Below are 16,073 nucleotides of genomic sequence, written 5' to 3'. Positions count from 1 at the left end.
ACATATGGAGAAATTAAACACGGTAGGTGAGGACCAGATTTGGAACAGGAAATAATAACAGAGAAACTATATTTATCATCATATTTCTTATCATCATTTCATCATCTCATGATGTGATATTGGATAATAAATTTACAAGTAAAATATTATATGCCCATGATAAGATGATAAGATGATAATGAGAATTAAGATTATGAGTAACATTACTCTAATAATATTGCAGGATTAAACTTATTTTTCACGTCATAAATTTATATAAACAAGATTATATTTATAAAAGAAATGATATTTACATTCATTAGTATACAAGCTATGTAATTATTTTGAAAATAAATAAATAAATATAGGATATATATGAAAAGAAAATTAATTTTTTAATAATAAATCTCAGTCTTTTTTAAAACGAGTACACAACGCTTTTACACACTTCACGATTGTACCTAACATTACTCTATTTATAAATTGATCTTGTCCCTTCCTGATGTACATGCATATATGGAAATGAGGAGTTTTACAACATAACTGCAAAGAAAATTTTATAAAAGTAAATATATAAATTGATAAGATTTTATACGTTAGATTTATTTTATAAGAAAAGTAATTTTATAATTTAATATTTTTGTAGATTTTTTTTTTAATAACTATAGCATGGAAATTGCTTTGCTTTCCTTCTGCCAATTATACAAGTCCTTAATTATATAAACACGGTACGTCGGTTCTACTCTAAACAAGCTGCCAAGTATTCAGCAGCTAGAAACAGGCATTTTTTCCTCCGAGGACTTCATGAAATGATGGATGTTGCGTAAAGGTTTTGGACAAGCTGACGTTGAAAGTTTCCTAAACCAAGAAGCACGCAAGAAACTTCCACTACGAACAATCACAGCTTACGCTGTTTGATTTGTCGTATTATTTAATAATTTAATAAAACTCAGTCTGACGTACAATGATATATATATATATATATATTTTTACGAATTAATTGTTGAAAAGAATTCCATACACGAAACGACGTAGTCTACTCACAATTATCACACGATGCATCTTATTCTTCGTTATCTGGCTACAATCTCCATCCCGTGAGGGAGATTGACGATTGACGCGAAGCAATACCATCCATTTTCCATATATATCATCATACCCTGCACAGAAGATCAGATCATGATATATATGTATGCAGAGTACTTTCAGAATTCTCATATAAACCACATCAAAGATAATCAACCACTACTCAAGAAAAAAAGGAAAAAAAGAAAAAAGAAATTAAATTAAGGAGATAATAGTCTTTGGTTTTTAGATCAGAAATCTCAAATATCCTTGGTTTTTAGATCAGTTTATAATAAATACTCATGCGAACCAGATTGGCAAAGTGAAGGTGAAGAAGAAGAAAAAGAAGAAGAAGAAGAAAATTACTGCTGAAATTCAATGTTGATGGAAGCAACGTCAACAGATGAATTTGCAATAGTCTGGAAAGCTGTTCTGGACAAAACTATGGTGGTACCATTAACGGATGGCAAAGAAGGTGCTGTTCCAATATAATCAATGATCCTAATCTGAATCGTCTGGCCTTGAATACAGGTACGCGGCTTTGAAGCACTGATGCACCTCACCAAGTATTGCCTCCCACACGATGCCCCATTGTCCCATATCCCGTCGCCGGCCGCCGCGAACAAGTTGCTTGAAGGGAACTGAGATGGGTCGCTCCCAAAACATTGAGTGGCTACATATATATATGTATATGAATATAAAGATTGATCAGAAAATTGTTGTGAGACATATATATATACAGAGAGAGAGACAGATAATCCGTGCATTGCTGAATGCTATATAATGCATGGTCGTAATTAATACTGGTTTTGTTTTTCTGAAAGTCGTAATTACTTACGTGAATATGGGGAAGAATACCGGGCTGCAGTACCAACATCACCATGGGAGATATGGAAGAACTGGGAGATTAAGATGATCAGGGACAAGGACAGCAATTGGAGGAGTTTCGACATTATTTCTTCTAAAGCGTGTGAGGAACTTAACGAGAGGATAGGCTCCTTTTTTTAATTTATGCCACAAACAGGGCCGGCGCCATTATTTAACCAAGGCTCCACCCTATTTTAAGGAAAAATTTTGTTGCATAATACTAAATTTAATATAACTAAATATTTTTATTTTTAAATAATTTTTTAAATCTTACTAAATTAAGATATAAAATTTATATTGACACCTTATTTTTTAAGTTGTTATATTAAATATAAATTTTGAAATATTTATTTACAAAATTTTAAATAAAATCTCATTTTATTAAAAATTTTAAAAATATTTTATATAATATTTTATATTTTATTATATTATAATTACGAAAAACTTAACATAAATTTTGCAAGATATTAAAAAGTAGGAGATATTATTATTCCAAATTCAATGGATGGATGGATAAGAAGGCGCCTTTCAAGGATGCTGCACTAAAAACTATGTCGATTGGCTTAACTAGCGGGTTGGGACGTATAAAGGACGGCTACGTTTACAGTATGATGTCGATTAATCAGCGTGCGGTTAAGGAGTACTGACATTGACACCAATGCAAAAGCCAATCGACATAGTTTTGGATCCTTTTATTATTATTATTATTATTATTATTATTATTATGGGCTGAAATTAACCGACTTTATACAAACCCAGATAATAAAAAAGGAAGGGGTATACGTAAGGTGTGGGGAATCCTTCTTCCTACGATCGATGTTAAAAAATTACTGTTGAAATTCCCTTTTGTTTCATAAGCATATGGATGTGTTTGAGCTCCGTTAAATTTTGCTTCATTGACCTTTCCAGACCATAGAGATCGAGGAGATTGTCCATGTGCTAATTCCTACCGCCAGGATAAAGCAGTAAGAATCTCCACCCGCAGCAATAATTAGCTGCAACCAACACGTTGACTGTCTTGTATGACGTCCTTTAAATATTAATGCCTCTGTAAATATCAACAAGTGAAAGAGATAGCCTACCAATGCATGTTGACTGTTGATTGATGAGTCCGGATTCGTTATAAAAAATTAAATAATCTTTATCTCATTTAATTTAATTATTATAATTTTTTTAAATTCTTATATAAAATATAATAAATAATTTAATATTTTCAAATCACAACACATAATTAATATTAAAAATTATATTATAATATTATTTTATTTATTACTATTTAAAACATTTTATCTCGTATCGTCTCTTTCCTTTAAACTACGTAACCAAACCAAATCTTATAAACTCGAGATTAGATGCGGCTGTCTGTTGGTCCATTCTCGCCTATGTCCAATATCGAACAAATGTACTAATGTAGGATATGATCTTTAATAAATAGAGTAGAAATCTGTTCGTACAAATGTACAAAGACTGAAGCTTCGAGGGAGTCCCTCTTTCAAATACGGATACGGAGTGGAAGACTGCAATTTATCAGGGTTGCTCCGGGATCATGTTGGAAGTTGCTAGGAAGATGGACATGAAAATGAAAACAACTTGGAAGTTTGTGTACTGTGAAGAAAAAGACAACCTGGTTGACAAAGTCAAGCGTGAGAGCCATGAATGAAGTATGAACACAACCAACCTTGGTCAGCAATAGCGGCCAGTTATTTAAAAAGCCGTGTGGGCCTGCCACCTCGAACATGCAAAAAATTATGACGCTTTCTGGTTCTAGATTCACAAGTCTTAAGGAATTATAGAAATCCTCGTCCGCTTAATAATCCCTTTCCACAAGTTTCGGAATTGAATCTTATTGCCGAAAATTATGGTGGCTCCAACACTCCATTAATATTAATACAACCAATTCTATTAATAAAATAAACAGAGAATAGTAAAAATAACTATACGTAACATTTCTCTAATTCTTGTTCTATTGCAAGTAACAATCATTGTCAAGGAGCTTTGAAGTCGGATATCACAAATTAGCAGCACATTGAGAACATTTGAGAATAATATCTCACCAGAAAAGATGGAATAAAATAAAATAAACAAAGATGCTGGAGGAACTGATGTTCAACGACTAAAGCAGGCACCCGTCTTTTTTTTCATATCCATGCAGGCTCAAAGAACAATACGTAATACATGGAAGAACATAGCTGCTGGCCTTGTGTCAATGACAAAGCCACAGGCCAAAGGCCACAGGTAAACGCTTCAAGGGAAGCTTGGGATATAGAGAGAACAGAAGAAGTAGAACATAGAATACCACTACTTCCACAGCTTCCGCAACGACATGTTTTTCTCGGTCTCCTTCTTCATTACCTTCGCCACTGCCATTTCAAAATCTTCCTGTGTTACATGAACCCTCCTCTCCCTTAGAGCAAACATCCCAGCTTCCGTGCACACAGCCTGTAGACAAAAATTAAAAAAGATGTGTAAACTGTAAACACAATCCCAAGCACCCAATGACTAGCGTGATCCCTCTTTTACTGTTTTTTAACAAGTAATTGCTCTTTTACCATTAGGAGAGCAGCAGTGAAGAACATGTATTATGAAAAAAAAAAAAAGTATTAAGACGACTGTAGCGAACAGATCCAGACCAAGAGAGTTGAGCACTACTTATGCCAATAGAATGAAATAAAGGTGATTTGAAAGAATAGAAAAATTCAGCAAGATCAGAACAAATGCAACATAACAGCCAGAGATTCAACATGCTCAAGCCATAACATCTGCTTAACTGGCACCTTGCAACATTCTTAACATAACATTTCACCAAATAATCGGTAGTTGATAGCTCTACACCCACAGCAGCCCATGGCTGATGAGGTAAATTCTGGAACTAGCCAATCATGTGGGGACAGCCAGGTTCTTCAAACTCTGGCCGTGAATATATAGGGCTTCTTCAAGAGATACCATGGACTCAACCGTCTGGCTGAAACTGAACCAGACCAAAAACTAAACCAGACCAAACGGTTCTGGCCAGCTTTCTGCAGCCCTGGCTCCATCAGTGGTTTAATCCTTTCAAAATCCAAAGGTTTTTGGTCAGGCTTCGGTTTCTGTACTTTGAAAAACCAAACCAGGCCAAACCGATGGCAAAATTTCAAATATTGTTCAATATGTCGGAAATGAAACCCAGCCGGTGATCTTATATTTCTCTCCTCTCTTCTCAGTTTCTCAGCTTCTCTCCATTCAAATATAGAAGCACCGGTAGTTGGCAGATGAATTAAGTGAAAAAAGGTTCTGGCAAGTATCAATACACTTGACAAGCACAAACTACCAATCAACTGAGTTTAAACATCATATACAAAAGGATGTCAAGTTCAACCAAGGAATTACAAGAAAATAACCATAATATCCATTTATCCACAACCATATACGGTTCAATCAAGAAAGAAGTAGATAACATCTATGGCCTGGAGACATGAAACATTACCTTAAGCTCTGCACCAGATGCACCATTCATCTTCTCTGCTATTTTCTTCAAATCAATTCCACGCATTAAATTCATTCTTCTTGAATGTATTTTTAATATATCCAAACGAGACTGCATTTTATTAACAACACAATTAATGAAATGCAATTTGTAATAATAACATATTGTTACCATGCTGGAAATGTATTTGAGACAAAGCATGTTATAGGGACCAATTGCTATATTGATAAATGTATTTGTACATATCACATTAGTCAAAAAACAAAAACACCAGAAAGGTGCATATTCCATCTGATTGCCAGCCAATTTTTTTTTTTTTCAAGTTAACATAATTTATTAATGAAAATAGGCATGGCCCAAGTACATGGGACATATACGACAGCGACACCTAGTCATGATTGTCTAGGGATAAAAGGCTGATTGCAAGTCAATTGTGGTATAAAAAAACAAAACAACATTTCAATAGATTTAAGGGCATGCTTGGACCATCTCAAAATTTTGTGAATAGTAGTGAAATGGTTTGAGTGAAGATGTTTTATTGGATTTTGGGAAAGGAGAAAGAAACATTTAAATAAAAATATTTTTTTAAAATAAGTAGTGTCTTAGAGTTTGTGAAGGTGAATAGATAAAGTTAAAAAGTTGTTTGAATATAATTTTAGTTTTGAAGTTTGTAAAAGTTGTATTGATTTTTGTATTTTACTAATGATTAGATGAAAAGTTTAATATTTGAAATAGAGCAGTATTTTGTGTTTGAGTGATGCTTGGGAATGAAGTCGTGAGAAATTTTGAGAATTTGGAGAATTTTGGGAATGTTTGGTGTTGTCCAAACATGCCCTGAATATTAGTCCTCAACCATTAAGAGATAGAAGTGACTATGTTCCAATCACAACAGAAACAAACATGCGAAATACAAATTACAAAGTAAAATTATGGAGTGACTAAGGCCATGTTTGGGAATTGAGATGAGATGAGAGGTATGAGTTGAGAACATTTCATGTCATCTCAAAACTTCTCATAATTTTCTTCCCAAACATCACTCAAACACAAACCACTTGTCAATTTCAAAACTTCAAATTTTTCAATTGATCATTACCTAATTATTACAATTTTTCCAAATTTCCAAACAAAACAAAAAAAACAATACAACTTCTTTAAATTTCAAAACAAAAAAATATTAAAAAATTATATTCAAACAAGTTTTTGACTTCAAAATATTTTTATTCAATTTTTTCTCTCCTTACCCGAAACCCAATAAAACATATTAACTCAAACCATTTCACTACTACACACAAAATTCTGTTCTCATCTTATTATCCAAACATGTCTTGAGTTCCAATCAAAACAGAAACTGAGGATATAAACAGTTGCACATAAATAACAAAACAAAGAATAACAAAATCACTTATTATGGAGAGTAAGCGAAAATATTGACATATGAACATATCCATACAAAAACACATTCTAAAACGCATTTATGCTGGTAGAATCGCTGTGACACACCTCCTCATTAGGATTAGGGAATTCAATCTTCCTGTCGATTCGCCCTGGCCTAAGAAGAGCTTGATCGAGAATATCAATCCGATTGGTGGCCATCAAAACCTGTCAACAACGCAAGTAATCTTAGGTAGATATCACAAGAAGAATATTACCCAAAACTAAACTACCCAACCTGCATCCCAGTACCTTGATCTTGTTTGATGCTTCAAATCCATCCAGCTGGTTGAGAAGCTCCAGCATAGTTCGCTGCACTTCACTGTCACCATTGCCACTACCAGATTCCATTCGAGTAGATCCAATACTGTCAATTTCATCCATAAATATGATAGATGGAGCATGTTCCCTGCCAAAGAACAAAGGGAGAAATTCATATACAAAATGATAACTATAATGTATAGATCACATAATAATTGTATAGATCACATAATAATTTTTGGCGTATTCAGACTAAATAGATTATAGAGAGGTAGACTAATGAATGATTAAAGGTAATTCCACGATGGAAGTACTTCACAAAAAGAGAGATTTCTCCAATATCACAAATTCTATGATGCTCCAAAGTGATTCCTGGATATACATGTATATAGGAACTACATTTATTTGATAGATGAAATTCGTAGATAACACAAAGCACAGCATTTCCCAGACAATCTTTTCCTAATCCAATTTTCCATAAACCAAACAAAGCCTAACTAGCTAAAAAAATATATATAAATAAAAATTCTGATAAGAAACATAAAAATAAATGGAAACAAAAAGGGGCCATGGGTGAATATTCTAAAGAATTAATACAACATTGCCAGGAGAAATCAAGTGAGTGAAAGATGAAGAAGATCAAGCAAACCTGGCCATAACAAAGAGTTCCCTAACCATTCTGGAACCTTCTCCAATGTACTTCTGAACTAATTCAGAACCAGAAACTCTGATGAAAGTACAATCAGTATGATGGGCCACTGCTCTAGCCAACAGTGTTTTCCCCGTACCAGGTGGCCCATACAACAGAACACCCTATTATTAAGAGAGAGAGAGAGAGAGAGAGAGAGCCGGGGAAAACCATGAGCATCAGTGTCTATTAAGTTAAAAAACGAAAAAGTCATGACAACTTGGCGGCATTAAATTACCTTCGGTTGAGCTATTCCAAGACTCTCAAACAATTCAGGATGTTTAATGGGAAGCTCGATCACCTAGAAAGATAATTACAAATCATGAATAAACCATTGTATCATCAACCACCTATAACTTTCTGACTGAAGCCACAAAAAAAAATAAAACATTGGGGGTAATGCAGAAAGAAAGTGCATGAGAGAAACCTCCTTTATCTCTTTAATTTGCTGGTCAAGACCACCAATCATATCATATGTAGAATCAGGAACTTTTTCAACTTTCATAAGGTTGACCAATGGATCGACTTTGCTTGGCAAGATTAAATGAAGAACATAGCTGTCATTACGGAGAGCAACTCTAGTTGATGGAGTGATCTTTGTGATATCAATATTTTTATCAATGTCAACAACATATTTCCCTTCAGGATGAACCTGAGAAAAAGAAATGCAACATTAGGTTAAAAAAATGTATTGATACCATATATTTCCACTGATATCAAACCATTTGTTCTCACTAGTGTATTCCTCATTTTTTTTTTATTAAGTAAGAAGAAGTTTTATTAGAAATGAATGTATAACCTAAGCCTAAAGACACAGGAAGGATACAAAAGAAAACACCCAAGTATATTCTAGGGAACGGAAAGAGGCATCAGAAAATCATGAACGGAAATCACTAAAGCAGAAAACCAAAACAGCAAAGAGTGCACATAGAAATTCCAAAGTTGCTCCAAAGTACACTCCTTGTTGTTAAAACATCACTCATTCCCTTCCATCCAAATGCACCACATCAGACACAAAGGAACCATCTTCCAAGCTGCATCCACTTGAGTGCAACCATGAAGCCCTTTCTAGCATGCTAGAAGATCAACCACTCCAAGCCAAGCTGATTCTACCAAAAATGTCATCCCATAAGTCCTTGACACCTCACAATGCAAGAGTAGATGATCCATGGTTTCCCCATTCTTTTTACACATGAAGCACCAATCCATAACAATCATACCCCGCTTCCTTAACTTATCCAATGTCAAGATTTTCCCAAGAGACAGTCCAAGTGAAGAAAGCAACTTTGGAAGACAAGTGAGACCTCCAAATACACTTCCAATGAAAGGGAGGACTAGTACGAACGAACACAGAACTTTTTACCCCCCTTAGACTTCCACCACATCTTTTTTTTTTTTTTTTTTTTTATAAGAAAAATATTTTATATATCAAAAGGAGTAACCGAGTAGACTGAACGTATACAAGAAAACACCTAGCCCATAATAAAGTGCCCCTAAGAAAACAACCCAAAATACGCTAATCCCAAAACTATCCAAAATACCCAAAAAATTACACTGAACCTCAACCCCTTGTTTGTCATATAACTAATACCCAACCCCAACCCCTTGTGTTTCCCGTCTTCACATTGCCTTCCCTTTAGACTTCCCTCTAACTGAGCTACCTCCCTTAGTGTCATAGTTAATTGTCCAAGAAAGATGCTGTAACTCCCTATTTTTCTTGAAACTTTTGGTTTCAAGCACGTGGCTTGACTTGATTGCGGTGATCAGTTCATTGAACTGGTCTTTGCATCCTCCATGTGAAATCCCCGCGAAAGGCAGAATCTTGTTAACTTTAGGCAGAATCCAATCCGCTATCAGAGGAAAAGAGATCAGGGAAGCAACATTATCCTCAGACACATTAACCAATTGCATTCCCAATTCTGGGCTTTCTTCCAAGCAAGGCACCAATGACAATTCATGTACCTCCTCATCAACTCCATTGTTTCTTTCCATCCCCATTAGAGCTTCTGGGGTGACAGCAAGTCCCTTCACCTCAGGCGACCCTATGCATGCAACTTCAACGGATCCTACATCTCCTTTACCATTTTCGGGCAAGGGTGTAACACCGCCTAACGGTTTATCCTTTGTTACTTGAGGCGAATGACATTTCATTACTGCATTCTCTACACCAACATCCGACGTAGACCCCACTTCAAATAACCTAGATTTCCTTTTGACTCGACACGCTCTCCTGGATCTGGTTATAAGGACAGGACCGAATCCAATCTTCCGTTTTCCTTTATCTGAATTTAAAGGAATCGAGCCTATCTTAGTCTTAACGACCCTGTTGCCTCCAGCTGAAAGCGTGTCTATTTTTTTTTTTAAACAAAGAATTTTGCATCGCTTCAAGCTGGTTTTGAGCTTGTGCGATTTGCAGACCACTTTCATTGTTCCCCTTACTCTGAGCCATAGAAGCATGACCCATCTTTAGAGCTGCCGCATACGATCGTTTCACCACCATGGATGTACTTGGGTCTTTGGTGTTCTCATTCTTCTTTTCCCTTCTTGACCCCTCATCAAAGAGAAAATCTGCGGCTCTGCATAATTCTGCTACAGACTTCTCCCAACCTTGTCCTTCATGCCCTTCAAGAATTACAACACTACTCCGCCAGCCGCCTCCACCATATTCGGCGACAGTTAGAAACCAACCATGCTTGTTGGAGCATCTTTGGGCCATGAATTCTCTGTTACCTTTGCGCAAGTGTTTTGTATAATCTGAATTTCTCCTCGCCTTTAATGTTGCTCCCACCATAGCTATCAACCATTCTATACTATTCTGACCCATTACTACAGATCTCCAAATCCTTCTACCCCTCTCCACTATTTTTAATGAAGACCTTCAAGTTTCTGGCAAAAACTCAAAAACCTTCAATTCCACCCAAAAACGCACCATTTGACCCATATCGATTCAACTTCAAAAGCAGGGGCTTTCCAAGCTGTAAGGGGAATTCATTTTGTCGAAAAAGGCTACGGGATACAAACCAGTCACCAGAAGGAAACAGTGACTGCCAAATGCCTTTCGAGAGGTCGCTGGTGTCCAGGTTCTATGGAAGTCAACAAGGACGCCACTCCTGACAGATATCGGAAAAAGAAACCCAACACAAAAAAAACATTCGCCGGAGATAGGCCGACGTCGGAGGCCAACAAAGAGGTCACATGTGTCCGTCAATAAGTTCTGTGGAAACCAACAAGGTCACCGCTCATGATAGATCTCGGAAAAAGAAACCCAACCCAAAAAAAATAGTCGCCAAAGTAAATCCAACATCGGAGGCCAGCGAAGAGGTAGCCGGGACCGGTCGCACTTTTCTGTGAGAAGAGACGCCGATGGCTCCACCGAGAAAGCTAGTGCAAGGCAGGCAAAGGCGAGGCAGAAAAAAAAAACCCAGGTCATTGGAAAGATATCCGGCACCAGATACCCTTTAGTGACGTCGCCGGTGTCCGCCAGTCCTATATGTGCCGGACATGTGTTATCACTCGCCGGATAGGTGACGGCAGCAGCGGCTCCTCTAGGGCTCTCTCTCTCTCTCTCTCTCTCTCTCTCTCTCGGACTCAGACAAAAAAAAAAGTAATTGATGTTTAAACATATATTAACATTGCATCATTACCACATCTTGTCCTCATCATTACCACCAAACCTCAAAGAGTAGAAAAAACTGCAGAAGGCAGAAACTTCGTCAATATCCGAATCATGTACAGCTCTAGTTAAACAAATATCCCATTGGATTAAGCCATTACAACAACAAAGCAAATCAAAAACTGTAGCATACCGATCAGATGCCAATCGAAAGATAACCAGAAACATACTATTGAGGGCTCGATCACCACACCAAATGTCAAACCAGAAACGGATCCTAGCTCCCTCTCCAACATCAAAACTAACATGACTGACAAAACTCTCCCATCCCTTTCTAATGAATTTCCAAAGTCCCACACCATAAACCCCCCGAACTTCATTAGAGCACCACAAACCCCCCCCCCCCCCCTCCCCCCAACAAAAAAAGAAAAAAGAAAAAAGAAAATAGAAAAAAGCACTTCCACACTTTTGATCAATGACCTCCCTCCAAAGTGACTCTCCTTTCGATTGATATATCCATAGCCACTTTCCCAATAAAGTCTTATTAAATATCCTCAAGTTACAAACCTCCAACCCTCCAACCAAGAGAGGAGAACAAACTTTATTCCAACTAACAAGATGGAATTTAGTTTCCTCTCCCATACCACGCCATAAAAAAGCACGAAACAACTTATCAATCCAGTTGGCCACCCCTATGGAAACAATGAAAGAAAATAAGTGGGATGATTGGAGAGGGTACTCTTAATAAGAGTAAACCTACCCCCTTTAGATAAATATAGCCGCTTCCACCCAGCCAACCTTTTCTCGACTTATTACAATGAACCAACAATATTACCTCAACTCTCCATTTGAACCTTACATCCATCATGAATATACAGAAGACTCGTCTATCTAAATCAATATTTTGAGCACATACAAACGAAGATATCACTTTATATGTAACACAATGATCTTTAATGCCTAACACTCTAAATATAAGTATAGTTTCATAGACATTCATTAGACTGATAGGTTTATGATGATCCATCAAGAAAAAACACTACGCTTAGTGTAGAAAATGATTGTCCTGCAAACCAAATAATTAAAGCATGATGCAATACAATAAATTGAACCTAAGCACATGAAAATATGAATAAAGGGGTCTTTAATCTTCACACAAGCATTGAATGCAATGAAATTGTTAAAAGTGAAGCTGCAAGTTTATATTAGAGTACTTATCATAAATAAAATAAAATAAAATTAAAAATAAAATATTTACTTTTAAGTGCACCTAGATAGATAGAGGAAAGGGAGCAGCGGCTAACTTCAGTTGAAAAGTCCAAATTCCAAACATTATGATATGGAAATCCCAATTCATTATCAGTTTCCTTATTTATAAAATATTAAGACAGGAAGACTACTTACCTTAACTAAAACCTTATTCTTCCCCATTACTTTGACAACTTCACCAACATATGATCCAGGTTCTTGGAGTAACTGCAGTTCTTCCCTAAGCATCCTCACTGCCAATTTTTCATATTTAGATGATGTTATCAATCGATAGAACAATAAATCCCAACCATGTTTTAAAGAAGACACCTAAAAGAATAGACAACACAAAGCAATCATCTGCTTCTTGCATTCCATAAACAGCTAGAACATTGAGGAATATTCAGAAAGACATTCAGGGATTTATTCTAGATTCTATATTTTTTCATTCCGTTGGAAGAAAGGAAATATCCCACAGAAACGACCATTATTTCAATTGTTGAATCTCTCATAGATTGATCAATGTGTGATATTCCTTCCCCAGTTTAAAGAATATAGATCACAAAGCAATCATCTGCCTCTCGCATTCCCTGAACAGCCATGACATTGAGGAATATCTGGAAAGACATTGAGGAATTATATTTGTGTTTGTTCCATTTGAAAAAAGAAAGCATCCCAATGAAGCTCTCATTGATTGATCAATGTGTGATATTCCTTCCAAAGTTTGAAAACCAAGGAAACTGACTAATTCGTAACCGTTTGAGAGCATAGCTTTACCTATTTGTGAACAAGACTCAGTGCTATCTTTCGTTTTGGAGTTGAAGGATAAATTCCACACGCTCTTAATAGATACAACTGATTACCATCAATACTTTTTGTTACTATGCAATCATGTTCAAATGAATCCTTCAATCTTAATGTCTACCCACTCCTCCCAAATGAAAAGGAAAAACCAAAGAGCACCCCATGAAGACAAAAGTCCATCTGATATGAGCTTTTAATGGTTATTTATCACTGAGATTGTTTAGAGAACCTCTTTAAATTCCCCTTATGTCATCGGACAAACCGCCTTAAATCCCATTCTTGAAATTACTTCTGTTTTCAGATTTTTCAATTCCGGACTCAAATCCCATCCATCTTTTAGCAGACAACCCGAAGCCTCACCAAAATCTCCAAACAAATCAACCCTAAGTGATAACCGAAAAGAATACCAAAAATTGGCGAAAAAATCCACATCTAACCCTAGCTAACTAGAAATCACCAGTATAATCCCATTATATCTCCAACAGAATCAGGGCTAGGGTTAGGGTTAAGGATTCCAAATAAGATTACCTCTAGAATTGAGCTCGTTGCGCTGGGCCTCAAGGCGGTTGAGATTGTGGGTCTTTTGTCGGACCTGGAGCTGGAGCTCGTGGATGTGTTGAAGATAGTACTGCCTGAGCCCCTCGCCTTGCTTCGACGGCTTGGCCGAGCACGTCTCCTCCGCAGCCGTCGCAGCCGTCACCGTGGCCTCGGGCTGCTTCGTTTCCACTCCGACCGTCGCCATTGTCGAGGACGTTTACTATCGCGGGTTACGATTGAATCTGAATGCGATAGCCGTTTGGAAATCGATAATTCCTTTTTCTTTTTTTTTTTCTTTTTTTTTTTATCAGAAATCGATATTTCTTATCAGTAGTTCGGTTTGGCGGCTTGTGTCGGTGTCCTTGAGACTCGAGTTACTTTGTCATCGATCTGGCTGTTTGTTTTTATGCTCCGACTAAAATTAAAAAATTAAATAAAATATTATTAAAATATATTTTTAAATATAAATTTTATTTTAAAATTTAAATTATTAATTTTTTAATTTTACGTAAAAATTTAAAAAAATTTAATAATTAAATAAGATGAGTTAAGAATTTTTTAAAACAAAAAGCCTAATTTATTATTTTCAAAGAAAAAGTCTACTTATAATTAACATACTTAGTGGAAGGCAATCCAAAATAAATTGAGAAATGCTACGCTTAAGCCCAAGCTTCCGCCCACACCACACACCCGCCCACGTGGCTTTTGTTTTTTTTTTTTTTTTAAGTGTACAGTAAAAAAATTTTTAACTCTCTCTGGACATAAGCATTCGTCTTCCCCCCTTTCCCCTTTTCCCCTTCCCGTATGCAGTGCATCTCAAACCCATTCCCTCTCTTCAACACGAAATCGAGACAGACCCATTCCCTCTCTTCAACACGAAATCGTCTCAGACCCATTCCCTCTCTTCCGAAACCAGATCCTCTCACTTCCAAATCGTGATCTTCCACTCCACTCCACGTCAGTAAGAGAGGCCCTTTCTCACTCTGGATTTGTGTTGGATTTGTGTTATCGTGGGTTATGTGTTGGATTTGTTTTCTCATAGGATTTGTGTTGGATTTTTTTTTCTAAGTTATTGATGCTACTGGAATATGAATTTTAGAATGTATTTGTTATGTATTTGTTCTCGTGGGTGGGACTGGGGGCATCTGGAATATGAATTTTGGAATGGTTTATTTTTTTTTTCTAGGTTATTGATGCTACTGGAATATGAATTTTAGAACGCATTTGTTATGTATTTGTTCTCGTGGGTGGGATTGGAGGCATCTGGAATATGAATTTTGGAATGGTTTATTTTTTTTTCTAGGTTATTGATGCTACTGGAATATGAATTTTGGAATGTATTTGTTATGTATTTGTTCTCGTGGGTGGGAACTGGGGGCATCTGGAATACTCTGTTACATTGGCCAAGAGGCTCTTTGTGAATTATGATTGATCTATGAAAGATCCTACTGTGATATTGAACCTTTGAAAACTAAGAGGGAGGCCTCATGGAAAGTTATGGTGGATTCTAAATCGGGTGTGCTTGAAAATATTGTCTATAGTTGCTCTTGGATATTACCCGACTTTGATTAGTAATGTTAGAAGTTTGTTTTTACTTTATTGATGCTCGGACATTGATATGGTTAGATGGTTTCTGAGGTTGTTGAATTAACTGTTAAAAGTTGGATTTTGGTGTTCAACAGTGTTGTATTTCTTCTGAAAATGTTCCATGAGTGCTGGCTAGTACTAGGCCGTTCATTCATATATAGAAACCCAAGTGCTTATATGTCATGTGGAACATCATGCAGAATTAATATTAATCTTGATAATTACTAACTACTTTTACATGTTCAATTGATCATGCATGATGCAAAACCGGTATCTATATATATATATATATATATATATATATATATATCTATTATTCCATTTTAATCAACATCATGAGTGTAGGTAGCTGTGCTGCAACATCAAACTACACAAATTAATGCGCATGCATATGGAATAGTGAGTTGGGGAGGCTGGGATCGAAGATTCATGCATTTCTTACATATTACATATTTTGGACACAAGATTCATATAGACATCATGATACCTCTATATATCTAATGTATACCTCTATCATTGATCAAAATTAT

The 16,073-nt window shown here is 36.2% G+C and overlaps 2 protein-coding genes across 2 annotated transcripts; both read right to left on the bottom strand.

Moving 5' to 3' along the window:
* Positions 1-862: 862 nt before the first annotated feature.
* Positions 863-2,082, bottom strand: LOC122305090 (putative EG45-like domain containing protein 1). The gene is made up of 3 exons (XM_043117398.1): positions 1,883-2,082; positions 1,411-1,717; positions 863-1,139 (listed from the first exon to the last, which is right to left on the bottom strand). The coding sequence occupies exons 1-3, from the start codon at positions 1,995-1,997 to the stop codon at positions 1,133-1,135; spliced, it is 429 nt and encodes a 142-aa protein (XP_042973332.1). The 5' UTR covers positions 1,998-2,082; the 3' UTR covers positions 863-1,132.
* A 1,751-nt stretch (positions 2,083-3,833) lies between these two features.
* Positions 3,834-14,321, bottom strand: LOC122305089 (26S proteasome regulatory subunit 8 homolog A). The gene is made up of 9 exons (XM_043117397.1): positions 13,948-14,321; positions 12,772-12,869; positions 8,182-8,406; positions 7,993-8,055; positions 7,716-7,879; positions 7,058-7,214; positions 6,875-6,973; positions 5,375-5,485; positions 3,834-4,350 (listed from the first exon to the last, which is right to left on the bottom strand). The coding sequence occupies exons 1-9, from the start codon at positions 14,159-14,161 to the stop codon at positions 4,210-4,212; spliced, it is 1,272 nt and encodes a 423-aa protein (XP_042973331.1). The 5' UTR covers positions 14,162-14,321; the 3' UTR covers positions 3,834-4,209.
* Positions 14,322-16,073: the final 1,752 nt, after the last annotated feature.

Source organism: Carya illinoinensis, chromosome 3, assembly GCF_018687715.1.
Source record: "Carya illinoinensis cultivar Pawnee chromosome 3, C.illinoinensisPawnee_v1, whole genome shotgun sequence".
In the NCBI taxonomy this organism is placed as follows: domain Eukaryota; kingdom Viridiplantae; phylum Streptophyta; class Magnoliopsida; order Fagales; family Juglandaceae; genus Carya; species Carya illinoinensis.
Note: the sequence above shows the minus strand (reverse complement) of the source record. Positions and strands in the feature narration are given on the sequence as shown.

Excerpts from the sequence above, each read along its gene's own strand:
- LOC122305090 (XM_043117398.1), bottom strand. The coding sequence starts at position 1,997 with ATGTCGAAACTCCTCCAATTGCTGTCCTTGTCCCTGATCATCTTAATC. Across the intron at positions 1,718-1,882 it reads GTATTCTTCCCCATATTCAC|CCACTCAATGTTTTGGGAGC; the intron begins GTAAGTAATTAC and ends ATATATATGTAG.
- LOC122305089 (XM_043117397.1), bottom strand. The coding sequence starts at position 14,161 with ATGGCGACGGTCGGAGTGGAAACGAAGCAGCCCGAGGCCACGGTGACG. Across the intron at positions 12,870-13,947 it reads CAACGAGCTCAATTCTAGAG|TGAGGATGCTTAGGGAAGAA; the intron begins GTAATCTTATTT and ends AAAAATTGGCAG. Across the intron at positions 5,486-6,874 it reads TCCCTAATCCTAATGAGGAG|TCTCGTTTGGATATATTAAA; the intron begins GTGTGTCACAGC and ends AATAAAATGCAG.